General features: G+C 40.2%; 1 protein-coding gene across 4 annotated transcripts in view; it reads right to left on the reverse strand.

Moving 5' to 3' along the window:
• PHF8 (PHD finger protein 8) overlaps positions 1–23,335 on the reverse strand; it is a 90,459-nt gene that overhangs the window by 32,516 nt on the left and 34,608 nt on the right. For 2 of the 4 annotated variants that reach the window (XM_045473084.1, XM_045473083.1), the window contains 10 exons: positions 16,666–16,753; positions 16,195–16,301; positions 14,580–14,671; positions 11,765–11,854; positions 9,616–9,918; positions 8,753–8,856; positions 3,752–3,930; positions 3,374–3,459; positions 2,554–2,687; positions 1,639–1,952 (listed from right to left, as the gene is read on the reverse strand). In XM_045473084.1, coding sequence (XP_045329040.1) covers positions 1,639–1,952; positions 2,554–2,687; positions 3,374–3,459; positions 3,752–3,930; positions 8,753–8,856; positions 9,616–9,918; positions 11,765–11,854; positions 14,580–14,671; positions 16,195–16,301; positions 16,666–16,753 — 1,497 coding nt within the window. The remainder of the gene's footprint in view (positions 1–1,638; positions 1,953–2,553; positions 2,688–3,373; positions 3,460–3,751; positions 3,931–8,752; positions 8,857–9,615; positions 9,919–11,764; positions 11,855–14,579; positions 14,672–16,194; positions 16,302–16,665; positions 16,754–23,335) is intronic. The other 2 variants (XM_045473087.1, XM_045473086.1) reach the window with 1 other exon arrangement.

Raw genomic sequence — 23,335 nt, forward strand, 5'->3', positions numbered from 1 at the left:
ACAAAAAAAAAAAAATCGATAAAGATGACTATGTAAAAACTGAAATCTTCGACATGCTAAAAGATACCATAAATAAAATACAAGCAACAGACTAAAAGAAAACATTTTGCAACATTTCCAGAATATAAATTAAAAAAAAACCACTCTAGGGGTGCCTGGGTGGCTCAGTCGGTTGAGCGTCCGACTTCGGCCCAGGTCATGATCCCACGCTTCGTGGGTTCGAGCCCCACAATGGGCTCTGTGCTGACAGCTCAGAGCCTGAAGCTTGCTTCAGATTCTGTGCCTCCTTCTCTCTCTGCCCCCCACTCCCCGCACTCTGTCTCCCAAAATAAATAAACATTAAAAAAAATTATTTAAAAAAAACACTCTAACAAATCTAGAATATATAAAGAACTCCTACATAGCAATAAAAAAATCAACATCCTAATAGAAAAATGGGGGAAAGAATGAATCAATTCACAGAAAATAAATTTAAAAAGAGCCAATAAGCATATAAAACAAACTGAAACACCATTTCTTTTGCTATCAGATTTGCAAAAAATTAAGAAGACTGATGATATTCACAGCTGGTAAGGCTGTGGGGAAACATGTATGTCTCATACACTGCTCATATACTGGCCCTTTTGGAGGGGAAATTTGGCACTATTAACATTTATTTTATACATACCTTTCAATCCAGCAGGTCTAGCTACCCTATAGAAATGTTAGCTGGCACATGCACACCAAGAGTTATTTACAAGCATTTTCAATGCAGCATTGTTAGTCAAACTAAAAAATCAGAAACAACCTAAATGTTAATCAGAAGGCAATAGTTAAACAGATGGTGGCACATCTATGCTATAGGCTACTATGCAACAGGTAGATCTCAATGTTATTGATCAAGTAGATAGATCTCCATGTACTGATATCGAAAGATATCCAAGCAAGTTGTAGAACCATGTATACTACACAAAACCCTATCTATTTATGTCCACATGTGGTTGTAAGTACAAGAAAATGAAAGGTATACATCAACTAATAGCACAGGTTACCTTCAAGTAACCTTCCTCAGAGGAGGAAGAGTATTAGTCAAAGGGCTCTTTTGCTTTCTCAGTCTTGTTTGAATTTTGATCAATGAGAATTTAAAAAAACCAACATTAAAACCCACATTAAAGTCAACTGCACTATATAAAAAAAGTGCTTTATATATTGTAGTACTTAATAAATCTTAACTTAAAAAAAGGTCATCTCTTAAATGTAAAAAGCCCGCTGAAAGGTCATTATATACCTTTGCAAGGGATGAACCAAACAGAGAAGTGGAAGTGATGGAGGTAAAACAGGCAAGAAGGGAAAAAAGAATTACCAGCAAAGGAGGTTAGACAATTTTAAAAATGGATGATAGCTAATTATAATGGCTACCATTTTTTGAGGGTCTTCCATGAGCAAGACAATGTGCCAGGTGCTCTGGACAAACACCATCTCTAATTCTTGAATCAACCTGTAGGTATTTCCATTTTACAGATTAAGAAAACATGGCTCAAAGAAGGCAAGCATCAGGCTTAAGGCAAGGTCTTTGCTCACTACTGTCCCAGGTTATCCTGGATTGGGACTGGGTTTGAGACTGGGACTAGGGGGAGCGCTTCTGGCCTGGACCCTTACTATACTCTGCATCCTTGAAGCATGCTCCCAAGCTGTCCTGTTCATCCAGACTGGCATTCTCTTCCTCCTCCTCGCTCTCGGTTCTCCAGTATGCTGGACGCTTGATGGGCCGCTTCCCTGGGGTGCGCTGGGAAGCAGGACTGCTAGACACTGTGCCCAGCCCACTGCTGGAGCTCCCACTGCTTCGGTCCTGGCCCCCAGTCCACCAGGCCTGCAGGCTGGAGGTAGCTGGTGAGGACGATGAGGACTGCAGGTTGGCCATGCACAGCATGCCTTGGATGGCCTCCTGAGTGCTGGGAGAGGCAGGGGCCTCGCTGCAAGGGACAGGAGAAATGCTGAGGGAGTTTCTGTAGTTGTCAGAGGAAAATAGTCATCAGAACAGTCAGGGAGAAGGGACAATAGTGGGGCTTAGGGTGGGAGGAAGGAGAGAACAATTCCAGATGAGAAACCAGAAATCAAGCCAATGGACCAAGACAGTATATCAAAGACTGTCTTCACATCAAGGCCAGTCCTTCTTGCCTCAAGTCTTTCCGCAGACAGCAGGAAGGTGGCAAAAAGAGGGGTGCACCTCCCTCACTGTTCGCCCATGCTGAATTCTTTCATTTTTTAAACAAGGCCCAGAAAAGGCCCAGTTTTCCTTCCATGCCCCTTCCAGTCCCTCTTCCAAGTCCCAAAAAACCCCAAATTGATCCCTTTTGAAGTCTATATATACATCCACTTTCTGTCAGATCTTAAGTTCCCCAGGACAGATTTCATGTCTGTTTTAGTCTCTCAGCCTGAATGCCTTTGCTAATTCTTTGTCCCTTTAAATATCTTGATAAATATCTGCTGATTGGCTGATCTAGTCTTTTGGGTGGGGGTGGGAGGGTGTGGCGTCTGATCACCTGGAAAGGGGAGATCAAAGACAGTACTCACGTGAGGGCAGCATAGTCAGGTCCCCCCACCTGCCTGCTGGCCTTGAGCAGATCAAGAATTCCACCAGCACCACTCCCATTCCCAAGCTTGCCTTCGACCCCTTCTACCATGTCCTCATCTGTTGTATAGTCCTCCTGTTGGGGAAAGAGGATATCACCTCAGCTGCTGAGGGTTGGTCTAGTTAGGCCCCAATACAGTGTTGACATTTTCACTCCGGATACTAGTATCTTCTAAGCACCAAGTATTTTAATCTTCACAGCATCTTGGTGAGGTAGGTATTGTTAACTCCCATTTTACAGATAAGGAAGCTAAGGCTCAGTAAATAATTTGTGTAATAATCAGATATTCCAAATCAGATACTCTTTCTGCTACACTGCAGTGCCTTTTCTTCTACCCGGCATTAAAGGATTTTTTTAATGTTTGTTTGTTTGGAAACACAGAAAATGTGAGTGGGGGAGGGGCAGAGAGAGATGGAGAGGGAGAAATCCCAAGCAGGCTCCATGCTGTCAGTGCAGAGCCTGACGTAGGGCTCTATCTCACAAACGGTGAGATCATGACCTGAGCCAAAATCAAGAGTTGGAAGCCTAACCGAGTGAGCCAGCTAGGCACTCCACTGCATTAAAGGATTTTTAAAATATGTCAACTAAATTATGATCTCCCAGTTATATGCTTAGCTGTACTTAGCACACAATCTTTCACTTAATAAATATTTTAGGAATTGAATGCATAGGATATCTTTTTACCTCCGACTAGAATGACAATCTGTCTTCTGTCTCTGTAACCAGAATGGCAGAAGACTAGACACAGAGCAGGCTCCTACCTCAATGTCAAACTCAACTTCTCCTGGTTCCCGAACTCGGTTGGGGTCAGAGCAAGGCTTTGCACGGGGCAACTTTCGAGGAAATTCTAGAAAATAATGAAATGCATTTATCATGAAGCTAAGATAAGCATCTGAGCCAAACACCCAGGGGGAAAAGTAAGACTATAATTTTCCTAAAAGTAATGACCACAGAAAACTAATTGAGGGAGGTCTGGACTGGTTTATATATAAATCTCTAGAGCAGAGAATACATGGAGGCCTAAAGAGCTTGTAAATCAGAATGTCAAAAAGCTCAGGCCTAAGGCCTCTGGTCTATCAAGGGTACCAGAAACAAATGTGAAATGGGCAGGGAAGGAACAAGAAAGAATAGGTACACACTTGGTCTTATTATCAAGGTTGCCTTCTCCTTTCCCAATCTCTCATCAATTTGCAGTTCATCATCTGAATCCAAGTCAAATTCATCCTCCATCACCTGTTCCACCACCAGCCTAGCCTTATCTGCTTTCTTTGTGAGCTTGGCTCGCCGAGACTTAGATAAGCTCTTTACCCTCTTGGCACTAAAAAGGAAGAGAAGGAGAGCATAAAAAGTCACATTCAATATTCTTAAGAAGGCAAGCCCCACCCCCCAAACTGGTCTACAGATTCAATGCAATCTCTATTAAAATCCAGCTAATTTCTTTTGCATAAATTAATAAGCTGATACTAAAATGTATATAGGCATACAAAGGACTTAACATGGGCAAATGAATTTTGAAAAAGAACAAAGTTGGAGGACTTTTACTACTTGGTTTCAAAATTTACTATAAAACAACAATAATCAAGGTAGTGTGATATGAGCATAAGGACAGACATATACAACAGTGGAACAGAGCTGTGAGTCTAAAACTAACCCTTAAATTTATGGTCAGTTGCATTCTGCCAAAGGTGCCAAGGCAATTCAGTGGGAGAAGGGATGGTCTTTTCAACAAATGGTGCTAAGATAACTGGGTATCACATGCAAATAAATGAATGTGGATTCTTACCTCACATCATATACAAAAATTAACTCAAAATGGATCCTGGAGATAAATGTAAAGCTAAAACTATAAAACTTCTAGAAATAAATACAGGAAAATATCTTTATGACCTGGGATTAGGTAAAAACCAACACATTTGTGCTTCAAAAGATACCATTAAGAAAGTGAAAAGATAAGCCATAGACTGGGAGGAAATATTTACAAGTCATTTATTTGGGAAAGGATTTGTATCCAGAATATTTAAATAACTTTTAGAACTCAATAATGAGACAAGCAAGCCAATTTAATAATGAGCAAAAGATCTGAATAGACATTTCTCTAAAGATGATATACAAATGCCCAATAATCACACAAAAAGATGCTTAGTATCAGTAGTTATTGGGAAAATGCAAATCAAAACCACAATGAGATACCACTTAATAACCATTAGAATGGCTATAATAAAAAAGACAGACAATAACAATGTTAGCCAGTATACTTCTGGTGGGAACATAAAGTAGTACACACACTTCAGAATAAATTTTGGCAGTTTCTTAAAGAGTTAAACATAACGTTACCATATGACCCAAAATTTTACTAAGTGAGAAATGAAAACATATGCCCATACAAAAACTTGTACGCAAATGCTCATCACACCATTATTCATAATAGTCAAAAAGTGGAATCACTCCAAATGACTGTCAGCTAGTTAATGGATAAGCAAAATATGGTATATCCATAGAATGGTATACTATTCAGCAGTAGAAAGGAACCAATTAATGATACATACTACATCATGGATGAACCTCAAAAACAAGTGAAAGAAGCCAGACATAGAAGACCACATATTATATTTTTCCATTTATATGAAATGTCTAGAAAAGACAAATCTACAGAGACAGAAAGTAGATTAGTGGTTGCTTGGGCTTGGAGAAGAGAACCAAAGGACTAAGTATGAGTGAGCATGAGGCATCTTTTCGGGGTGATAGAAATGTTCTAAAATTGGACTGTGGTGATAGTTGCACATTCTTTAAATTTACTAAAAGTCATTTAATTGTATACTTAAAGCAGGTATGGTATATAAATTATACCTCAAAAAAAGCTATTAAAAATACAAAAAGGGGCACCTGGGTGGCTCAGTCAGTTGAGCATAGGACTTGATTTCGACTCAGGTCGTGATCTCATGCTTTGTGAGTTCGAGCCGTACACTTGGGTCTGTGCTGACGGTGCAGACCCTGCTTGGGATGCTCTCTCTCCCTCTCTCTCTGCCCCTCCCCTGCTTACACTTGCGCTCTGTCTCTCTCAAAACAAACAAACTTTATATGTATATATACACATACTTCCTATATACATATATGTATATATGTATATATATATACTTCCTATATATGTGTATATATAGATGTATGCATATATATGTATGTGTGTGTGTATATATATATATATATACACACATAGGAAATGGAAAAAATTAAAAATTTAAAAATGGCTTAAATAATCCTGTTACATATGGCAAACAATATTAACCAGTAAAAACTGTTGAAATAAACCGTATAGTTAAAAAGAAACCAGTTTTTGGTAAATCAGTATACTTGATACATTCAGCAGCCATTTGGTGAACTGGCTTTCTTTCAGTAAATTGGCTGACATTAAATTGACCTGTTTCCTACCCCACAGGGTTTTAGGAGGATTAAATGAGCTAATGAAGAGCCCAACACAAGGCAAGTGCCCAATGGTAGTTAATCTTATAATTAAGTTCTCTGGGCCTCAGTTTCCATATTAATAAAATGGGGATAACAACACTTCAAGGTTGTTGTGAGGACTAAATAATGTACTAAACAGCTAAAATAAAATCTGACGCAAAGCAGAAGCTCAATAAATGGCAGCTATTTATACCCTGGATCTTTTATTAACTTTTAATTGTGAAAAATGTGTAACATATACAAAAATATAAAAGTATAAAAAACTCTCATGTACCTTACATTCAGCTAAGTTTCAGCAATTATCAATAACCAGTCTTGTTTTGTCTATACCTCGGATTATTCTGGAGAAAAGCCCAGCCATAATATCATATTGTCTGTAAATATTTCTGTACCTTGTCTCTTTAGGTTGACTTAACAGCAGTCTCTGGCAGCGGCAGGAGGTGACAGAAGCAACATAAAAAGAGACTGGTGGGGAAGGGGAAAATGTCTCATTGTATTCTCAACAGCCATTATAGGTTGGATCCTTAGGATTCTCAATTTTTTACTACCCAGGAGATCGACCATGGACAAAGACAATGCTCAACAGTCTATTATTATTTAGTAACTAGATTCTCAAACCCCAAGAACAGCTCTGCTGCTTTCAGAATCTGCCCTGCTCTCACATTACCTTTTCACTGATTTCTCAGCTAAGTGGGATCTGAAGGCCTTTTCCTACAAAAAGGCTATGAAGGTATCCTTGATGCTTGTATTCCTCTACTGTTCATACTTTACTTGGCTCTTGACTCTTCCTGTCTGGTGTTCTGAGTGTCCAGACGATCACTCTTACGGTCTTCCTCTGCCTCTGCCTATGTGTTTCAGGGTTTCTGATGATCTACTTAGCTTCTGGCTATACCCACACCATCATCACTATCACCACCACCATCACCTTTAATCTTCATCATTTTATTTATAAGAGCTACCATTTATTAAGCATTTACTATGTGTCAGGCCCTGTGATAGTCACTTTACATACATAATCTCATTTAGTCCTCCAACAACCTGAGGGGAAGCTTTATCTATAGAAGAGATATAATGAGGACACTAAGGTGCAGGGTTAATTAACTTGTTAAAATCACACAGTGAAGGGGCGCCTGGGTGGCGCAGTCGGTTAAGCTTCCGACTTCAGCCAGGTCACGATCTCGCGGTCCGTGAGTTCGAGCCCCGCGTTGGGCTCTGGGCTGATGGCTCAGAGCCTGGAGCCTGTTTCCGATTCTGTGTCTCCCTCTCTCTCTGTCCCTCCCCCATTCATGCTCTGTCTCTCTCTGTCCCAAAAATAAATAAACGTTGAAAAAAAAAATTAAAAAAAAAAAAAAAATCACACAGTGAATTTGTGTCAGAGCTGGGATTCAAACTTGGACCTGCCTGATTCCCAAGCCCGTGCTTTTTGCTGTGAATGCTTTTATTTTATTCTTTTAGAAAATGCTGTGTTAAAAATTATTTTAGGAAAAGTAATACATGCTCATTGTACACAATTCAAATGCTACTGAAGTAAAAATTTACTCTCCTGGCTCCCTTCTCCTACTTTCCAGAGAGAACTACTATTACAAGTTTGATGTGACAAGTATAAAATATACGATGAATATACTTATTTGCATGAATGTGTACAATTATCTCTAGAAGAAAATCATTGACACTGGTTGTCCACGGGGAAGGGAACTGGGGAACAGGGAGGGGCAGGAACAAAATTTTTCACTAAGTATTCTTCTGTACTTTTTCAATTTTAAACTGCATAAATTAAATTTTAAACCTCTTCAAAAAAAGTTAAATTAAAAATGAAGGAAGGGGCACTGGGTGATTCAGTCGGTTGAGTATCCGACTTCAGCTCAGGTAATGATCTCATGGTTTGTAAGTTCAAGCCCCACATTGGGCTTGTTTGTGTCAGCACGGAGCCCACTTCAGATCCTCTGTCCTCCTCTCAAAAATAAACAAACACTTAATAAAAATAAAGAAATATGTATGCCACTTTTCTACACAAGCATATACACACGCACACACACGTGTACACACACACCATTTTTAAAAATTAAAATGGAACTATTACTATATATTATTTTGTAACCTGATTTTTTCGCTTAAGAATATATCTTGGATATTTTCCCATGTCCATAGATATTTAACTTTTTTAATTCAATTCTTTTTAATAGCTACATGCTATTCCACTCTATAGATGTGCCATAATTCATTTAACCAATGCTTACTGATGAACATGTTCCTAATTACTATTACAAACAATGATGCAGTGAACACTGAACATTTCTCTTTACGTACCTGTGCAAATATTTCTGCAAAATTCCTAAAAATCTAATTGCAAAAGGTGTATAAAAAAACGAATGTTCTTAACCAGTATGCTATACTTCCTTATTCCTGCCAGTGGTTCTGACCCACTGACTTGCTGAAATTTTTAGAACTTGTATACAAGATTTTTCTCAAACTGCCAATTAGATTCCAGGCCTCTCCCCTAACACAACCATAGTTCTCTGAACTAAGCAATGATATCTCATAATATCTGGGTCCTTCCCCAAGTACAGTAAGCCCCCCCCCCGACCCATGTTCCAGCCCCAGGTCCTAATTCCATGCCTTGTCTCAGTGACATGTTGCAACTGACAGCCCCAGTATCTCTGTGTTCCTTCTTCCCACCTCACCTGCCATTAGACATCAACAGGGCCAGCGGGCCCTCATTCCCATCAAGGTCCAAGTCTGGCGAGTCATCATCTGAGTCATTCAGGCAGGTACCAGTGATGTTGAACTGCAGAAGGAGGAGGCTCAGTTGTCACCTGTCTGGGACTCCCATGTGAATCACGATGACCAGTTTCTTCCGGTTTCACTGGTTGAGTTCACTGTTAAAATCACCTGAACCAAGGCCTTCTGCTACACTGTCTCCCACCCCCACCCCAAATGATTCCAGGAACAGGAGGTTGACAATGAATGGCTACCCCAGGGGAAACCTATCAATCTTGTAAACCGTGTTCTCTAAAAAGAGGGGAGAGGATCTTCACATGCCCATGGAGAGCACCACAATCTTGAAGCAAGGTAGAGCCCCAGAGAAGGGCTTTTCTTAAGGACCTGTTCAAGACTCCAACATGACACTCATATACCATGTCCTTAAATGTCATTCCCAACCAGCATTTCAAGACCAGCTCAAGTGTCATTTTTTGAGAGAAGAGCTCCTGATCATAGCTTATGCCCACATAAAATCATCCACCCCTCTGTGTCTCAGGGTCCCCCACACACCCTTGATTATGGCATCCACAATACCTCATTGCACTCATTCGTTTTTATGCCTGCCGTTCTCACTAGCCTGTCAGCCTCTTGAAGGTTACATTCACAGCACCTATCACAGTGCCCAGCACAGACAAGGTCTCAATAAATGCCTGTTATATGAGTGGGACTGGTAGCCAAACACCAGGGGCCCTAAGGGAGGTGGGAAGAGAGGACAATCCTTTTGATACCCTGCTCTTCCAAGGGACCCAAAAGGGCTGGGCTGAACCCATGGGCCAGCACCCACCTTTGCTTTCTGGGAAGAGCCTGTCTTCAGTGCCTGATGATTGTATGTATCCATGAGATTATAGCTCAATTGGCCAGCAGGCCCCAAGGCTGAGCTCTCCTTGCCCTTTCGCTCTGCCTTCTTGAAGAGTTCCTTGGGCTTCAGGCCTTTCTTCTTTGAACCACTTTTGGAGGGCAGTGACAGCCTGGACATGGATACTGAAGTGGAATGGACTGGCCTGGTTAAGGGAATGGAGCCAGCTGGGAAGATCCTCTGCAGCCCAAAGATATTGCTCGTCTTCCCAACGTTCTGTTGGAAGATATCCTACAAGAGTGTTAGTACACGAGGGGGTTAGAGCTTACTCAAGAGTTCTCTCTATGCTAAGAGCAGAGGACTGTTCATGGCACCGGCACTACTGCCATGGAAGTGGCTTATGGATGCTCCACATCTAGATGCACACCCTAGTTTTTTTCACAATGTGTCATCAAGAATTTACGGGGTGGCATATCTTTACCCAGCCATTGACAAGTAAGGAGAAGACGAGCAGAGAAAAAGCCCAGCACTACTGTCAAAATTGGAGAGAAAAGACTCCAAATGCAGCTGGCATGAGACAGAAAATACTTGAGTACTAAACTATGGTTCCAACTCTAAGGACTGCAGGATTTGAGAGGAGAAAGGTTCTAGTCCTGATTCTGCTACTAGCTAGCTCTGTGACCACAGGTAAGTGATCTGAACACTCTGAGGCTGTTTGCTTGGCTGTAAAATTAAAGGATCAGACTAGAAAGGTGGTTTTAAAAGATGATCTGTGGCTCCTTTGAACTTCTTGGGAGGAGCCCTGAAGACTGGAAGTAGGTAGAAGGGAAACAAGAGGAACATGTGTAATTCTAAGCCTCTTGTTTTTATCTTATTCACTGCAGCTATGCTTTGATTCAGCTTCCATGTAGGATCTCATTTGAAAAAAAAAAGGCTCCACTGCTTTAAAACATTTGAAAGCCAATGGACCAGACATGATCCATCTCTAAGTCCTTTTCTAACAAGCTCAAAATTTTGTATATACAAAATTGGTTTAAGTGCAAAGAGCTGGAGAAAAGGTAGGCCTTGTAACTAAACTCTGAAGGACTGTGACAGATGGGAATGCAGGAAAATGGGGTAGGAGGTGGACAATGTAAGCTATGGTGTAGGCAGTGAAACATGCTGTAAGCGGTGAGGCTAGAAAGCCCAACTTCCCAGTAGCTCACGCTGACCACCCTTTAGCATGGATTTGAGTGCCTATATCCTGAGTGCTAAATGGAAAGTTGACAGCTTCTGAGCTAAAGGAAAGTTTAAACTTCCCTAAGTCCAATTCTCCTCTGGTGCCTCTGCTACTTCACCAGCCCACACTGAGTTCTCTCTTTGCTGCAAAGTCTATTAATAACAATGGCTCACATTTATTGAGTACTTACTCTGCCAGGCACTGTGCGAGGGGCTCTACATACATTAGCTCTTAATCCTAACAAAACTCTGAAAAGGTGGTGTTATTCTCCCTTTACAGATAAGGATACTAAGGCTCTGAAAGGCTTGCAAGTGACAGAGCAGGAACCAGAACCCAAGTTTCTCTGAGTCTCTTACCATCTACACCTTACTGCCTTGTGGTATAAGCACCTGTTGAAACATGGCTTTGTAATCATGTTTAACATGGAAGAGCTGTCATTTTGTAGAATGCAGACACTGAGTCAAAATATTAGTAACAACAACCCTATGAACTCCACCACCCACTACTACTGTGACCCACCATCAGAATTTATTGAATACCTATTATGTGCCAAGTACTATACTTAGTGCTCAACATATATTACCTTATGTAACCCTTTTAACAAATTCCTGAGTAGGTATAATTATCCCCACTTTAGAAACAAGGAAACTGAGGCTCAGGTAGTAAACTTCGCCCAGAGTCCTCTACAGGATTCCAAGTTCTTTGTGGGAAGACCCTGAATTACGTATTCTAAGCACCTAGCCTAATGTGAGAGACACTCAAGGCACATAATTATTATTTAAATGAATAAATAAACAGAATCTTTGGTGGGGTTTTTCCAACCCTTCCCCTGAGCTCTCAAGCCAACTGAAGAAGCCTGACCTGCCACTTGAGCCTTGAGCCCTTCCCAAACGCCTCCCCTGCTCCCCTGCTTCTTACTTCCACCAGGCGGATCTCCCTAGCCAGATCTTTAATGAGCTGTACGGTCCGTACTGTCTCCGGAATCTCATCCTCGTGGTCTGGCAGAGCCTGTCAAACAAAAGGCATAAGGAATAGACCCACACATAAACGGACAACTGATTTTTGACAAAGGTATGAAGGTAATTCAATGGATAAGGGTAGTTACTCTAACAAATGGTACTGGACCAACTGGATACCCATATGCAAAAAAAAGAACCTCAATCCACATCTTGCACCACACACTCACACACAGGCACACAAACTCAAATTGGATCATAGACTGAAATGTAAAATCTAAAACTATAACCCCTTTAGAAGAAAACAGAGGAGGGGCGCCTGGGTGGCGCAGTCGGTTGGGCGTCCGACTTCGGCCAGGTCGCGATCTCGCGGTCCGCGGGTTCGAGCCCCGCGTCGGGCTCTGGGCTGATGGCTCAGAGCCTGGAGCCTGTTTCCGATTCTGTGTCTCCCTCTCTCTCTGCCCCTCCCCTGTTCATGCTCTGTCTCTCTCTGTCCCAAAAATAAATAAACGTTGAAAAAAAAAAAAAATTAAAAAAAAAAAAAAAAAAAAAAAGAAGAAAACAGAGGAGAAAATCTTTGTGACCTTGGGTTAAACGAAGATTTCTGAGGACACAAAAAGCATGAACCATAAAAGAAAAACAACTGATAAATTGGACTTCATAAAAAATAAAATCTTCTCTTCCAAAACCACTGTTAAGACAAACCAGAGACTGTGAGGCAGTATTTGCAAAACCTGTATCTGATAAAGGGCAGTGTCAAGAGGTGTGAGGAACTCAATGGTGGGCTTGGGCCATAGCCCTCAAAAAGTCCAGAATCCCTGGGGAGAACGTGGCCTCTTTACTTGTGAGGACAGAGCTCAGTGCTGAGCAGCTACAGGCCCATGGCTAGCTCAACAGCAACCAAGGCTAAGACCTCTTGGTTGTCTCTCTTTTAATTTGTTTGTAATCTTTTTGAATCCTCAAGATTTACATCTTTATGTAGACAGATCTCCCAAGTTTCTCCCTTGTGATTTCTTCTACCAGTTTTCACTTCACTTCTGTATCCAGAGGACTGATAAAAACTCCTCAGCATTACCGTCTTACTTCCCATGGTTTGAATCTTCTTTTTTACTTGACTCTTTTAATCCATCTTTATTTGGTGGCTGGGCAGGGGTGAGGTCCGAGAACCCATGTGATCCAGCTGGATAAATTTAATAGCTCCCTCCACCCAGCCCAAGGGCTCTGGAAAGGTCAGGGAGTGAGTACCTCCCATGGAAGTCATCTTCACTTCACAAAAGACTTATTCCATAAGAATGGGCTCCTCAGATCTGTGTCCTACTCTCCTCCAGCTCCCTTTGGCTGTGCTATTTGGGGCCAACCTGGCTCAGGGCCTGAGTGCTTAAGACTCTTCCCGCCCTCCCTCCCTTTTGTTATTCCTGGGACAGAGTCACTCCAAAGTTCACCTCATGGAGGGGGGGAGGGGAAGGTCCGAAATGAAACCCAAGGCAGCCACACCTGAGGGATGTGGAGAAACAGAACAGTAGGCTAAGGCCCAGGTGTAGGTGAGTCCAGGGATGAAGAGAAGGCCCAAGACATGAAGTCCAAGGATATCTGAGGGGAAGGTTGGCAACAGGAAATGGAGACATTGTACAAGTTAAGCCTATAATGGCTGAAGATCTCCATATGCAGGGGGAAAAGTCTATAAAGAATATCAAAAGCATGAGAACAATATTGATATTTCTCTTTTTTTGTATTTCTTAAAATTGTTTTTTAAGTCAACATTTTGAGTAGGTAATCCATTTACAGAGTTCAAAAATCAAATAATATAAAGAGATATACTGAAAAGTCTCAACATACATTTGTCCATGCCATCAGTCCCATTAGCCCACACCCACAGGTAACCACTTTTCTTCTACATCCCTCCAGATTGTGTCTTCAGGCAAATACAAGCACATATAAATGTAATTCTTGTCCCCCTCCCCACTTTTAACACATAAAGAAGCACATTATATACATGATTCTACATCTTTACTTGACAATTTCTGGAGATCTTTCCAGATCAGTACAGAGAAAACTTCCTTATTCTCTTTTATAGCTGTTTAGTATTCAATTGGATAGATGGACATTGGTGTATTTCTACAAAGCCATTTTGGCAGTATGCAGTAAGAGCCTTACGTTTTTTTCATATACTTTGAGCCAAAAATTGCTCTTCTTGGAATCTATCCTGAAGCAACAATCAAGAGATGAGGGAAAAAGGCTGATGCAAACAGATAGTCACTGCATGATTTTTCAATAACTACCCCCCAAATAAAGCAACAATAAACAAGCAGTTAGGTAAGGATGGTATATCCCTGCAAAAGAATATCATGTAACTATTAAATGTTCGTGGAGAACTTTGAGGACACAGGAAATTAACATAAGCTAACAAATTCAGATACAAAATTGTATGTATAGTGATAGCAATCATGTTTCTTAAATGCATATAAAAAAGACCAGAAGAAAATACACCCACAGATTAATGTTAATTCCCTCTGAGTGCTAAAATTACAGGTGATGTTTTTCCTTCCTTACACTCTTCTGTATTTTTTCTAATTCTCTAGAGTAAGCCTGTATCACTTTTTATAATCAGAAAGAAAGGGTTAAAAATGTAATCCAAAAAGTCCTAACCCAGTCCTCCATTCTAACCCCAGAAGGCCACAAGCCTCCCTGGTCTCATCCACCACCCCAAAGCATCTACCCAAAGCCAGTCTCTGTGGAGGCCACAACTATAAAGGAGGTAGAGAAATAAGTATATTTACTTCTTTCTTTGTCCAGGCTCTAAAGGCCAAGTTCAGAGCTTTGCCACCATGGACCAGGTAGGATGCTGGGTGCCTCCTATTCTCTCGCAAACCTAAAGGGCGAAGGAGGAAGCAGAGGGTCAATAAAGCCATGTGGGGAAGCAAAGGAACTGTTTCTTTTTTCAGGCAATCAGAGAAAATACTCAGGGTTCTAGGCATGACTCCAGATCTCAGTTCTTACAATAGTGTTTATTTATTTATTTATTTATTTATTTTCTCTTTTTCTTTTTTTTTTTTTTAAAGTTTATTTATCTTTGGGACAGAGAGAGACAGAGCACGAACGGGGGAGGGGCAGAGAGAGAGGGAGACACAGAACCGGAAACAGGCTCCAGGCTCTGAGCCATCAGCCCAGAGCCCGACGCGGGGCTCGAACTCACGGACCGCGAGATCGTGACCTGGCTGAAGTCGGACGCCCAACCGACTGCGCCACCCAGGCGCCCCAATAGTGTTCATTTAATGAGTACCTACTACATGCTGGGCGTTTAACATCTACTATCTCGTTTAATCTTTATACCCACCTACTACCCAAGCATCATTATCTTCACTTTACTATCCAGGAAACTGAGGCTCAGAGAAGCAAAGAGACTTAACCAAGGGCACATACCTAGTAACTGCCAAAGCTAAGACTGAAGCCATGTCTATCTGAATCTGAGGCCTATGTTCCTTCTACCACACTGGAAGTGTGCTCTGCCTCTTGGGTTTCAAAATGCAAACACTCAGGAGAACCATGATTGCAACCTACACAGACATGAAGGGCCATTAATAAATGCCCTTATCCCTGAGTCACTCCAAGAGGAGGTTATGACAAATAGCCAGCTTTACGGTCAATACAGAATTTTCTACTGAACTGAGCTATTCAGAACAGGTAACAAGTGGCTAATCATTGAGCCTCTGATTGAACACTTAAGTGCAGTCTGTCTAGGTGGCAGATTAAGGGCCTGAAGTAGTAGGTAGAAGACTGTATTCATTGGCCTTTGAGATTCTTTGTAAATCTAAAATACTGATTGCTCATGGCCAAGTTACCTTGAAGAATATCAGGTCTGAGCAAGGTTGCTGCTCCATTTCAAAGCAGAAAAGAAGAAACCCAGCAGTTTGGCTTACCACCTGGTCTGATACCAACACAATGATGCCAGCATGGTCAGGACTGGCCTTGTCCTCATCTCATGGGAAGCACATTCAGGAAACTCTGAGACTGTCCAGTTTGAGTTTCTTACTTTAATTAGCAGGGGATAGGGATAATTTCACTGTAATTCAATTTTCTCAGCCACCTTTGCTAAATAAAGTTAAAATACATGCTCTACCATATATTATACTTAATAAAAAAAAAGTCAATCTCAAAAGATCACACACTATATGATTCCATGTTTACAGCATTCTTGACAAAATTATAGAGATGGGAAACATATCAGCGGTTTCCAGAAAGTATGGATAGTGCAAGGGGAAAGAATGGGTGAGACTATAAAGAAGTAACACTAGGGAGTTCTCTGTGGTGATGGAACGAACACACACACACACACACACACACTTACACTTGGGGAAGCAGGGCAAAAGGGACAGCTGGGAAAGGGATCCATACCTCGAAAGATGTCCAGGATGTGCTTTCCCACGTACCAACAGATGGTCTCAAAGTTAGGAAACTTGAAGAGGTCTGCTGTGCTCAGCCGCTTCTCAATCTCATAGGCTCTAGAGGAAGCAGACACAATAATAGCAATGATAATAAGGATCCTGTTACTGAGTACCTACTGTGTATCAGGTATTGTTCTGAATGTTTTGTATCCATTATCTCTAATCCTCACAACTACCCTGTAAGATCCAACTTTGTGGGTTAGGAAACTTGAGCTCAAATGTTATGTGACTTACCCAAAGTCACAAAACTATTAAGTAAGGAAGGGGTATTCATTCTCACACTGATCATTATCAGGAACCAGTATCTATTCCCTTATCATCTCGCCTCCTTCTATGCTGCACTTCTCACTATAGGGGAGAACTCAAGGACTCTAGCAGGTGGGAATGGCCAACTCAGGATCACAATAGCTTCAGTACTCACTTGAGCTGCATTTCGATGTTAAGGCTGTGTAAGAAGTTCCCTCCAAAGGCAAGGCAGTCCACGGGAGTCAGCACAGCATGGATCCATCCTGCAGTGTAACATGGCAAAATCATAGCTGGCAGAGGACCTTACTTCCTCTGGACATCACTGCCCACTCAGCTCAAACATAACTCCTTAGAGCAGCCAGCCAGCAGTGACTCAGAAAGTTCTAGTTCCTCCACTCTTCCAACACCCATTCTGCCACCATTATAACCCTAAACTGGACCACCTTTTGGGCTTAATAAACTCTTTCGACTTTCCTCCTCTCAACCTCAAGTCTCTTTGATGCCTCACCCATCTTCTCTCCCATATCTTAGAAGGGCATTACCTCCTTGCCAAGTCTATCCCTTCTAACTCTACTCCAGGTAAAACAAAGAGCTTTTGTGTCGAACAAACCTGGGTTCAAAGTCTGCCATCTTCTAGCTAAATATCTATTTCACAAAGTGGTTGTGTACAGTGTGCACCTAGATGGAACTCAATTATTCTCCTTGCCCTTAACCCTACACTGCCTTCTGGGAAGTTCTAATTCTACTCTCATATTCATCTTCCTTTCCCGGTCCATCCATCCTATCAAAGCCTTGGTTCAGATCCCTTATTACCTGTCACCTAGGCTATTTGCAACAGCCTCTAAACTGGCTCCTCTACACCAGCGGTTCTCATGGTATGGTCCAGGGAATCCTGAAGCTCCCTGAGACTCCTTCAGAGCATATGCAAGGTCAAAACTATGCTCATAGTACTAAGATGTTGTCTTTTTCACCCTCATTCCCTCACAGGTGTAGAGTGGAGTTTTCCAGAGGGTAAATGACATGACATCACAGCACCGAGAAGCAGATTTAAGTATCAGTCATTTTCTATTAATCTAAACATCAAAAAGATTTTTAAAAAGGTAGATGTCACTCTTCTCACTGCATTTTTGGTTTGAAAATAGCTATTTTTCATAAAAATTATTAATCACGCTAACATGTAATGAGTTTATTTCTCAATGAATTAATAAACAAATATTTTTAAATTTTCTCAGTTTTAATTTATAATATGGTAAATATTGATGACTATAATCCACATAAATAAAAGCCCTTTGGGGTTCTCAGTAATACTAAAGAGTATAAAGGGGTCCTAAGTGCAAAGTGTTTGTAAACCACTGCTCTGTGCTAATCTCAATCTCTGAAGTCTATCCTCCACATTTCAACCCTAAGTGATATATCTAAAATACAAATCTGCTCATGTCATCCCCTGCTCAAAACTCTTCAATAAAAAAATGTACATCCACAGGAGAATAGATAAATTGCCATATACTAATACAATAGAATATTGAAAAGTAAGTTGAGTGAACAACTACATGTATCAGCATGAATCTCATAATCATAATGTCCACAGGAAAAAGTTGGGAAGAACTGTCTAATATGATTCCATCTACATAACATCCAAAAACATGTAAAACAATACTAGATATTGGTTTGGTGAGCTATACCTATACAATAAAGGAATAGAAATAATCACCAACTTCAGAACAATGGCTAGCTCAGAGAGGGAAAAATGGGAATGAAGTGAGGAGAGGTATACAGGGGGCTTCAAATATAATTGCAACGTTTTATGTGTTTAGTTGGGTTACAAACACATAAATGTTTATTACACTATTCTTTATATCTTTTGCTACATAAACAAATAAACTTACTGTGATCCCCCAGCCACCTCTTGGGTAAGTTCAGCCCGCCTACCTTCTCAGCTTCACCTGTTTCCAGCCTTTGATCTTTAGGCTCCAGTATCCATAAACTACTTCACATAGCCTTGCTTTGCTTATGCCTTTCCCTATGTCTGAGAGGCCTTTTCTGCCTTTCTCCTCTTGGTCACTCCTACATTTATCTGCCAGGTGTTACTCTTCTGAGAATATTTTCACAAACCTCCAGCTAGACTAAGTGTTCTTTTCCATGCTTCCAAAACTTCTGGTGAATGCCTCCATTGTGGCTATTAGAACATTATACTGAAATGAGCCTGGGTGGCTCAGTCGGTTAAGCATCCAACTCTTGATTTTGGCTCAGGTCATGATCTCACGGTTTATGAGACTGAGCCCTGTGTTGGGCTCCATGCTGTCAGAGCAGAGTCTGCTTGGGATCCTTTCTCTCTCCCTCTCTCTGCCCTTCCCCTGCTCATGCTTTCTCTCTCTCCCAAAATAAATAAACTTAAAAAAAAATCTAGAACATTATACTGAAATGATCTATCAATCTTTTGTCCCTAGCACCTAGACCAATGCAGGGGCATTCAGTAGACCTGCAATGCTTATGGAACTAAGTAGATTACACCCAGTTTGTGTGACTTTATACTAATAAGCAATTAATCCAACTCAAATCTCTGGTAGACAAATTCAATTCATCAAATAGTTATTAAGTGCCCAGCATAGAAAAGGTATTATGTGAGACCCTATTAGGCAAAGGATTCAAAGATGAATAAATGGATGAATAAGTGCCTGGGCTCAGAAACCTATAAAAGAGAAAAGCAGATGGGTATGAGGGGAGGTAATTTTGCCTCACCATCTGTGAAACATTCTATAAAACCAATGTAATCAAATCAATATGATACTGACATATGAATAGACAAATCTGTGCAACAAAAAATCCAGAATTATACAATACATAACATTAGACAAAGATATTAGAGCTGTATGACAATTTTAAAGCAGTGATCATAAGAATGTTTCAATGAACAATTATAAACATGCTTGAAACAAAAAAAAAACAGAAAGAGAAGATATAAGAAACAAATGTAAATTTTAGAACTGAAAAATACTATATCTGAAATAATGAAAACAGATGGACTCAACAGAAGAATAAAAACAATGAAGAAATAGAAAGTACTCAATATTAACAAAAGAGGAAATAGACTGAAAAAAATGAACTCAGGGATCTGTGGACTACAGCAAAATATATACAGCATTCAGATAATCAGAGATCCAAAGAAAAGAAGTGAGAGTGTGGGGATGAAAAATCATTCAAAGAAATAACAACTAAAAATTTCTTCACTAATAGGACAGAAACATAGACCTACACATTCAGGAAGCTCAGTCAACACAAACAGTATAAACCCAAAGAAATACATGCCAAGACACATTATAGTCAAACTGCTGAAAACTAAAGGAAAAAATTACAAGTAGCAAGAAATGACACATGTAAGGGAAAAAACAATTTGAATGAGAGCCAAAATTTCATCAGAAGCCATGGAGGCAAGAAGGAAGCAGCACAACATTCTTCCAAGTGCTGAAAGAACTATCAATCCAGCAAAAATATCCATTAGGAATAAAAGGGAAATCAAGACATTTACAGATGAAAGAGAACTAAGAAAATCTACTGACAGCAGGCCTACCCTAAAACTCTAAACAGAGAAGAAATGATAAAAGAAGAATCTTGAAACACCAGGAAGGAAGAAAGAACAACCAAAGAGTAAAAATACAGGCAAACAGGTGCGCCTGGGTGGTTCAGTCGGTTAAGCGTCCGATTTCGGCTCAGGTCATGATCTCGTGGTTCGTGGGTTTGAGCCCTGCATTGAGTTCTTTGTGCTGACAGCTCAGAGCCTGGAGCCTGCTTCAAATTCTGTGTCTCCCTCTCTCTCTGCCCCTCCCCTGCTTGCTCTCTCTTTCTCTGTCTCTCAAAAATAAATAAACATTAAAAAAAAATACAGGTAAATACAATAGACTTTCCTTCTCTTGGGTGTTAGAAGTTATGTTTGACAGTGAAACAAAAATTGAAACACTGTATGATATGGTTCTCAATGTATGAAGAAATATTTAAGACAAATACATTATAAATGGGAAGGGTAAAGGGATGTGAATAGAGGTAAGGTTTCAACCTTCCCCTCAAACTGGTAAAACGTTAATTAAAACGTCAATACCAGACTGTGATATGATGTATATATCTATTATACATATAAATTAAACAAGAGCAACTACTAAAAACCTATACAAACCACAGGCTAAAAATTCATATGGAAATACAAGGGCCCTGAATAGCCATAATAATCTTGAAAAAGAAAAACAAAGTTGGAAGACTGACACTTTCTGATTTTAAAACTTACTAGAAATATATGGTAATTGAAATAGTGTGATACTGTTATAAGGACAGACCTATAGACCAATGGAATAGAATTCAAAGTGCAAAAATAAACAAATACATCTGTGGTTAATTGATTTTCAACAAAGGTGTCAAGACAATTCATTAGGGAAAGAATGGTCTTTTCAAATGGTTCTGGGACAACTGAACAGCCACATGAAAAAGAATGATATTGGACCCTTACCTCACATCATATACAGAAGTTGACTTGAAATGGATAAAAGACCTAAATGTAAATAACTAAAACTATAAAGCTCTTAGAACACAGGTGTAAATCTTCATGACCTTAAACTATGAATTAGGCAATGGTCTCTTAGATACGACATCGAAAACACAAGCAAATAAAGAAAAAAGTAGATAAACTGGACTTTTGTTCTTTCTAGGACACTATAATGAAACTGAAAAGACAACCCCCAGAGAGAAAATATTTTTAAATTACATATCAGATAAGGTACAATATCCAAAATATATATTAAAAAAACTCTTACAACACAACAATAAAAAGACAAATTACCTAATCAAAAATTGGGCAAAAGTTCTGAATAGATTCTACTCCATAAAAAGATATACAAATGTCTAATAAGCACATGAAAAAATGTTTGACATCAACAATCATTAGGGAAATACAAATTAAAATCTCAGTGAGGGGTGCCTGGGTGGCTCTGTCGGTTAAGCATCCGACTTTGGCGTCATGATCTTACAGTTTGTGGGTTCAAGCCCTGCATCGGGGTCTGTGCTGACAGCTGAGTCTGGAGCCTGCTTCAGATTCTGTGTCTCCCTGTCTCTCTGCCCCTCCCCTGCTCACGCTCTGTCTCACTTTCTCAAAAATAAACATTAAAAAAATAAAAAATAAAATAAAATCTCAATGAGATACCACTTCACATGCACTAGGATGGCTATAGTCGCAAAGACAGACAAGAACAAGTGTTGAGGAGGATGTGGAAAAATTGAGACCCTTATAAATTGCTAGTGGGAATGTAAAATGGTGTTAGGTACTTTAGAGAACAGTTTGGTAATTCCTCAAAAGTTAAAACAGAGCTAACATATGACTCAGCAATTCCTTTCTTAGGTATGCACCCAAGAGAACTGAAAATATACATTAACACAAAACTTTGCACATGATCATTCATAGCAGCATTATTCATTATAGTCAAAAAGTGGGGGCGCCTGGGTAGCTCAGTCAGTTAAGCGTCCAACTCTTGGTTTCGGCTCAGGTCATTATCTTATAGTTTGTGGGAGTGAGCCCCACATCGGGTCCTGTGCTGAAAGCATGGAGCGTGCTTGGGATTTATCTTTCCCTCTCTCTCTGACTCTCCCCAGCTTGCACTCTCTCTTGCTCTCTCTCAAAAAATAAACATAAATTAAAAAAAAAACTTAAAACAACACAAACGCCTATAAGATGATGAAAGGATAAACAATATGTGGTATATCCATGCAGTAGAATATTGTTCAGCCATTTAAAGACTAAGTACTAGGGGCGCCTGGGTGGCGCAGTCGGTTGAGCGTCCGACTTCAGCCAGGTCACGATCTCGCGGTCTGGGAGTTCGAGCCCCGCATCGGGCTCTGGGCTGATGGCTCAGAGCCTGGAGCCTGTTTCCGATTCTGGGTCTCCCTCTCTCTCTGCCCCTCCCCCGTTCATGCTCTGTCTCACTCTGTCCCAAAAATAAATAAACGTTGGAAAAAAACAATTTAAAAAAAATAAATAAATAAATAAATAAAAAATAAAGACTAAGTACTAACAAATGCTATAACTTGGATGAACCCTGAAAATATTTTGCAGAGTGAAAAAGCCAGACACAAAGGACCACATATTGAACAGTTCTATTTGTATGAAATAGAAGAGGCAAATCCATATACAAAGAACGGACAAAAGTGGGTTGACAGGGGTGAGAGGAGGAGTGGAAGGAATGGGGAGTAACTGTTAATGAGTACAGGATTTCTTTTTGAAGTGATGAAAATTTTCCGGTATTACATAGTGGTGATGGCTGCACGACATTGTGGATATATTTTTTAAACTTAACTGCACTCTTTAACATGGTAAGTTTTATGGTGTGTGTTATATACCAATTTTTTTGAAAAGTACACTTAACTAAATGAAAATGAAAACTGAACATATCAAAATATATGACACAGCTAAATCAGTGCTGAAGGGGAAACTTACAGCACCAAATGCTTACATTACAAAAGAGGTAAGGTCTGAAATCAATAATCTAAGCTCTTGTCTCAAGACTGGAAGGAGCAAAATAAACCCACAGCAAGCAGAAGGAAGGAAAAACAAAGATAAAAGCAGAAATCAATGAAGCTGAAAACATAAACAGAAAAAAATCAATTGAGACAGAAAATGTTTCTTTAAAAAGTTTGAAAAATTGACAAACCTCCATCAGATTGACACAGAATAAGAAAAGGCCCAAAAAACTAATACCAGGAATGAAACCAAGGATATCAGGGTGTCTGGGTGGCTCAGTCAGTTGAGCATCTTACTCTTGGTTTCAGCTCAGGTCATGATTTCACAGTAGTGGGATCAAGCCCCAAGG

This window comes from Leopardus geoffroyi, chromosome X (genome assembly GCF_018350155.1).
Source record: "Leopardus geoffroyi isolate Oge1 chromosome X, O.geoffroyi_Oge1_pat1.0, whole genome shotgun sequence".
Classification (NCBI taxonomy): domain Eukaryota; kingdom Metazoa; phylum Chordata; class Mammalia; order Carnivora; family Felidae; genus Leopardus; species Leopardus geoffroyi.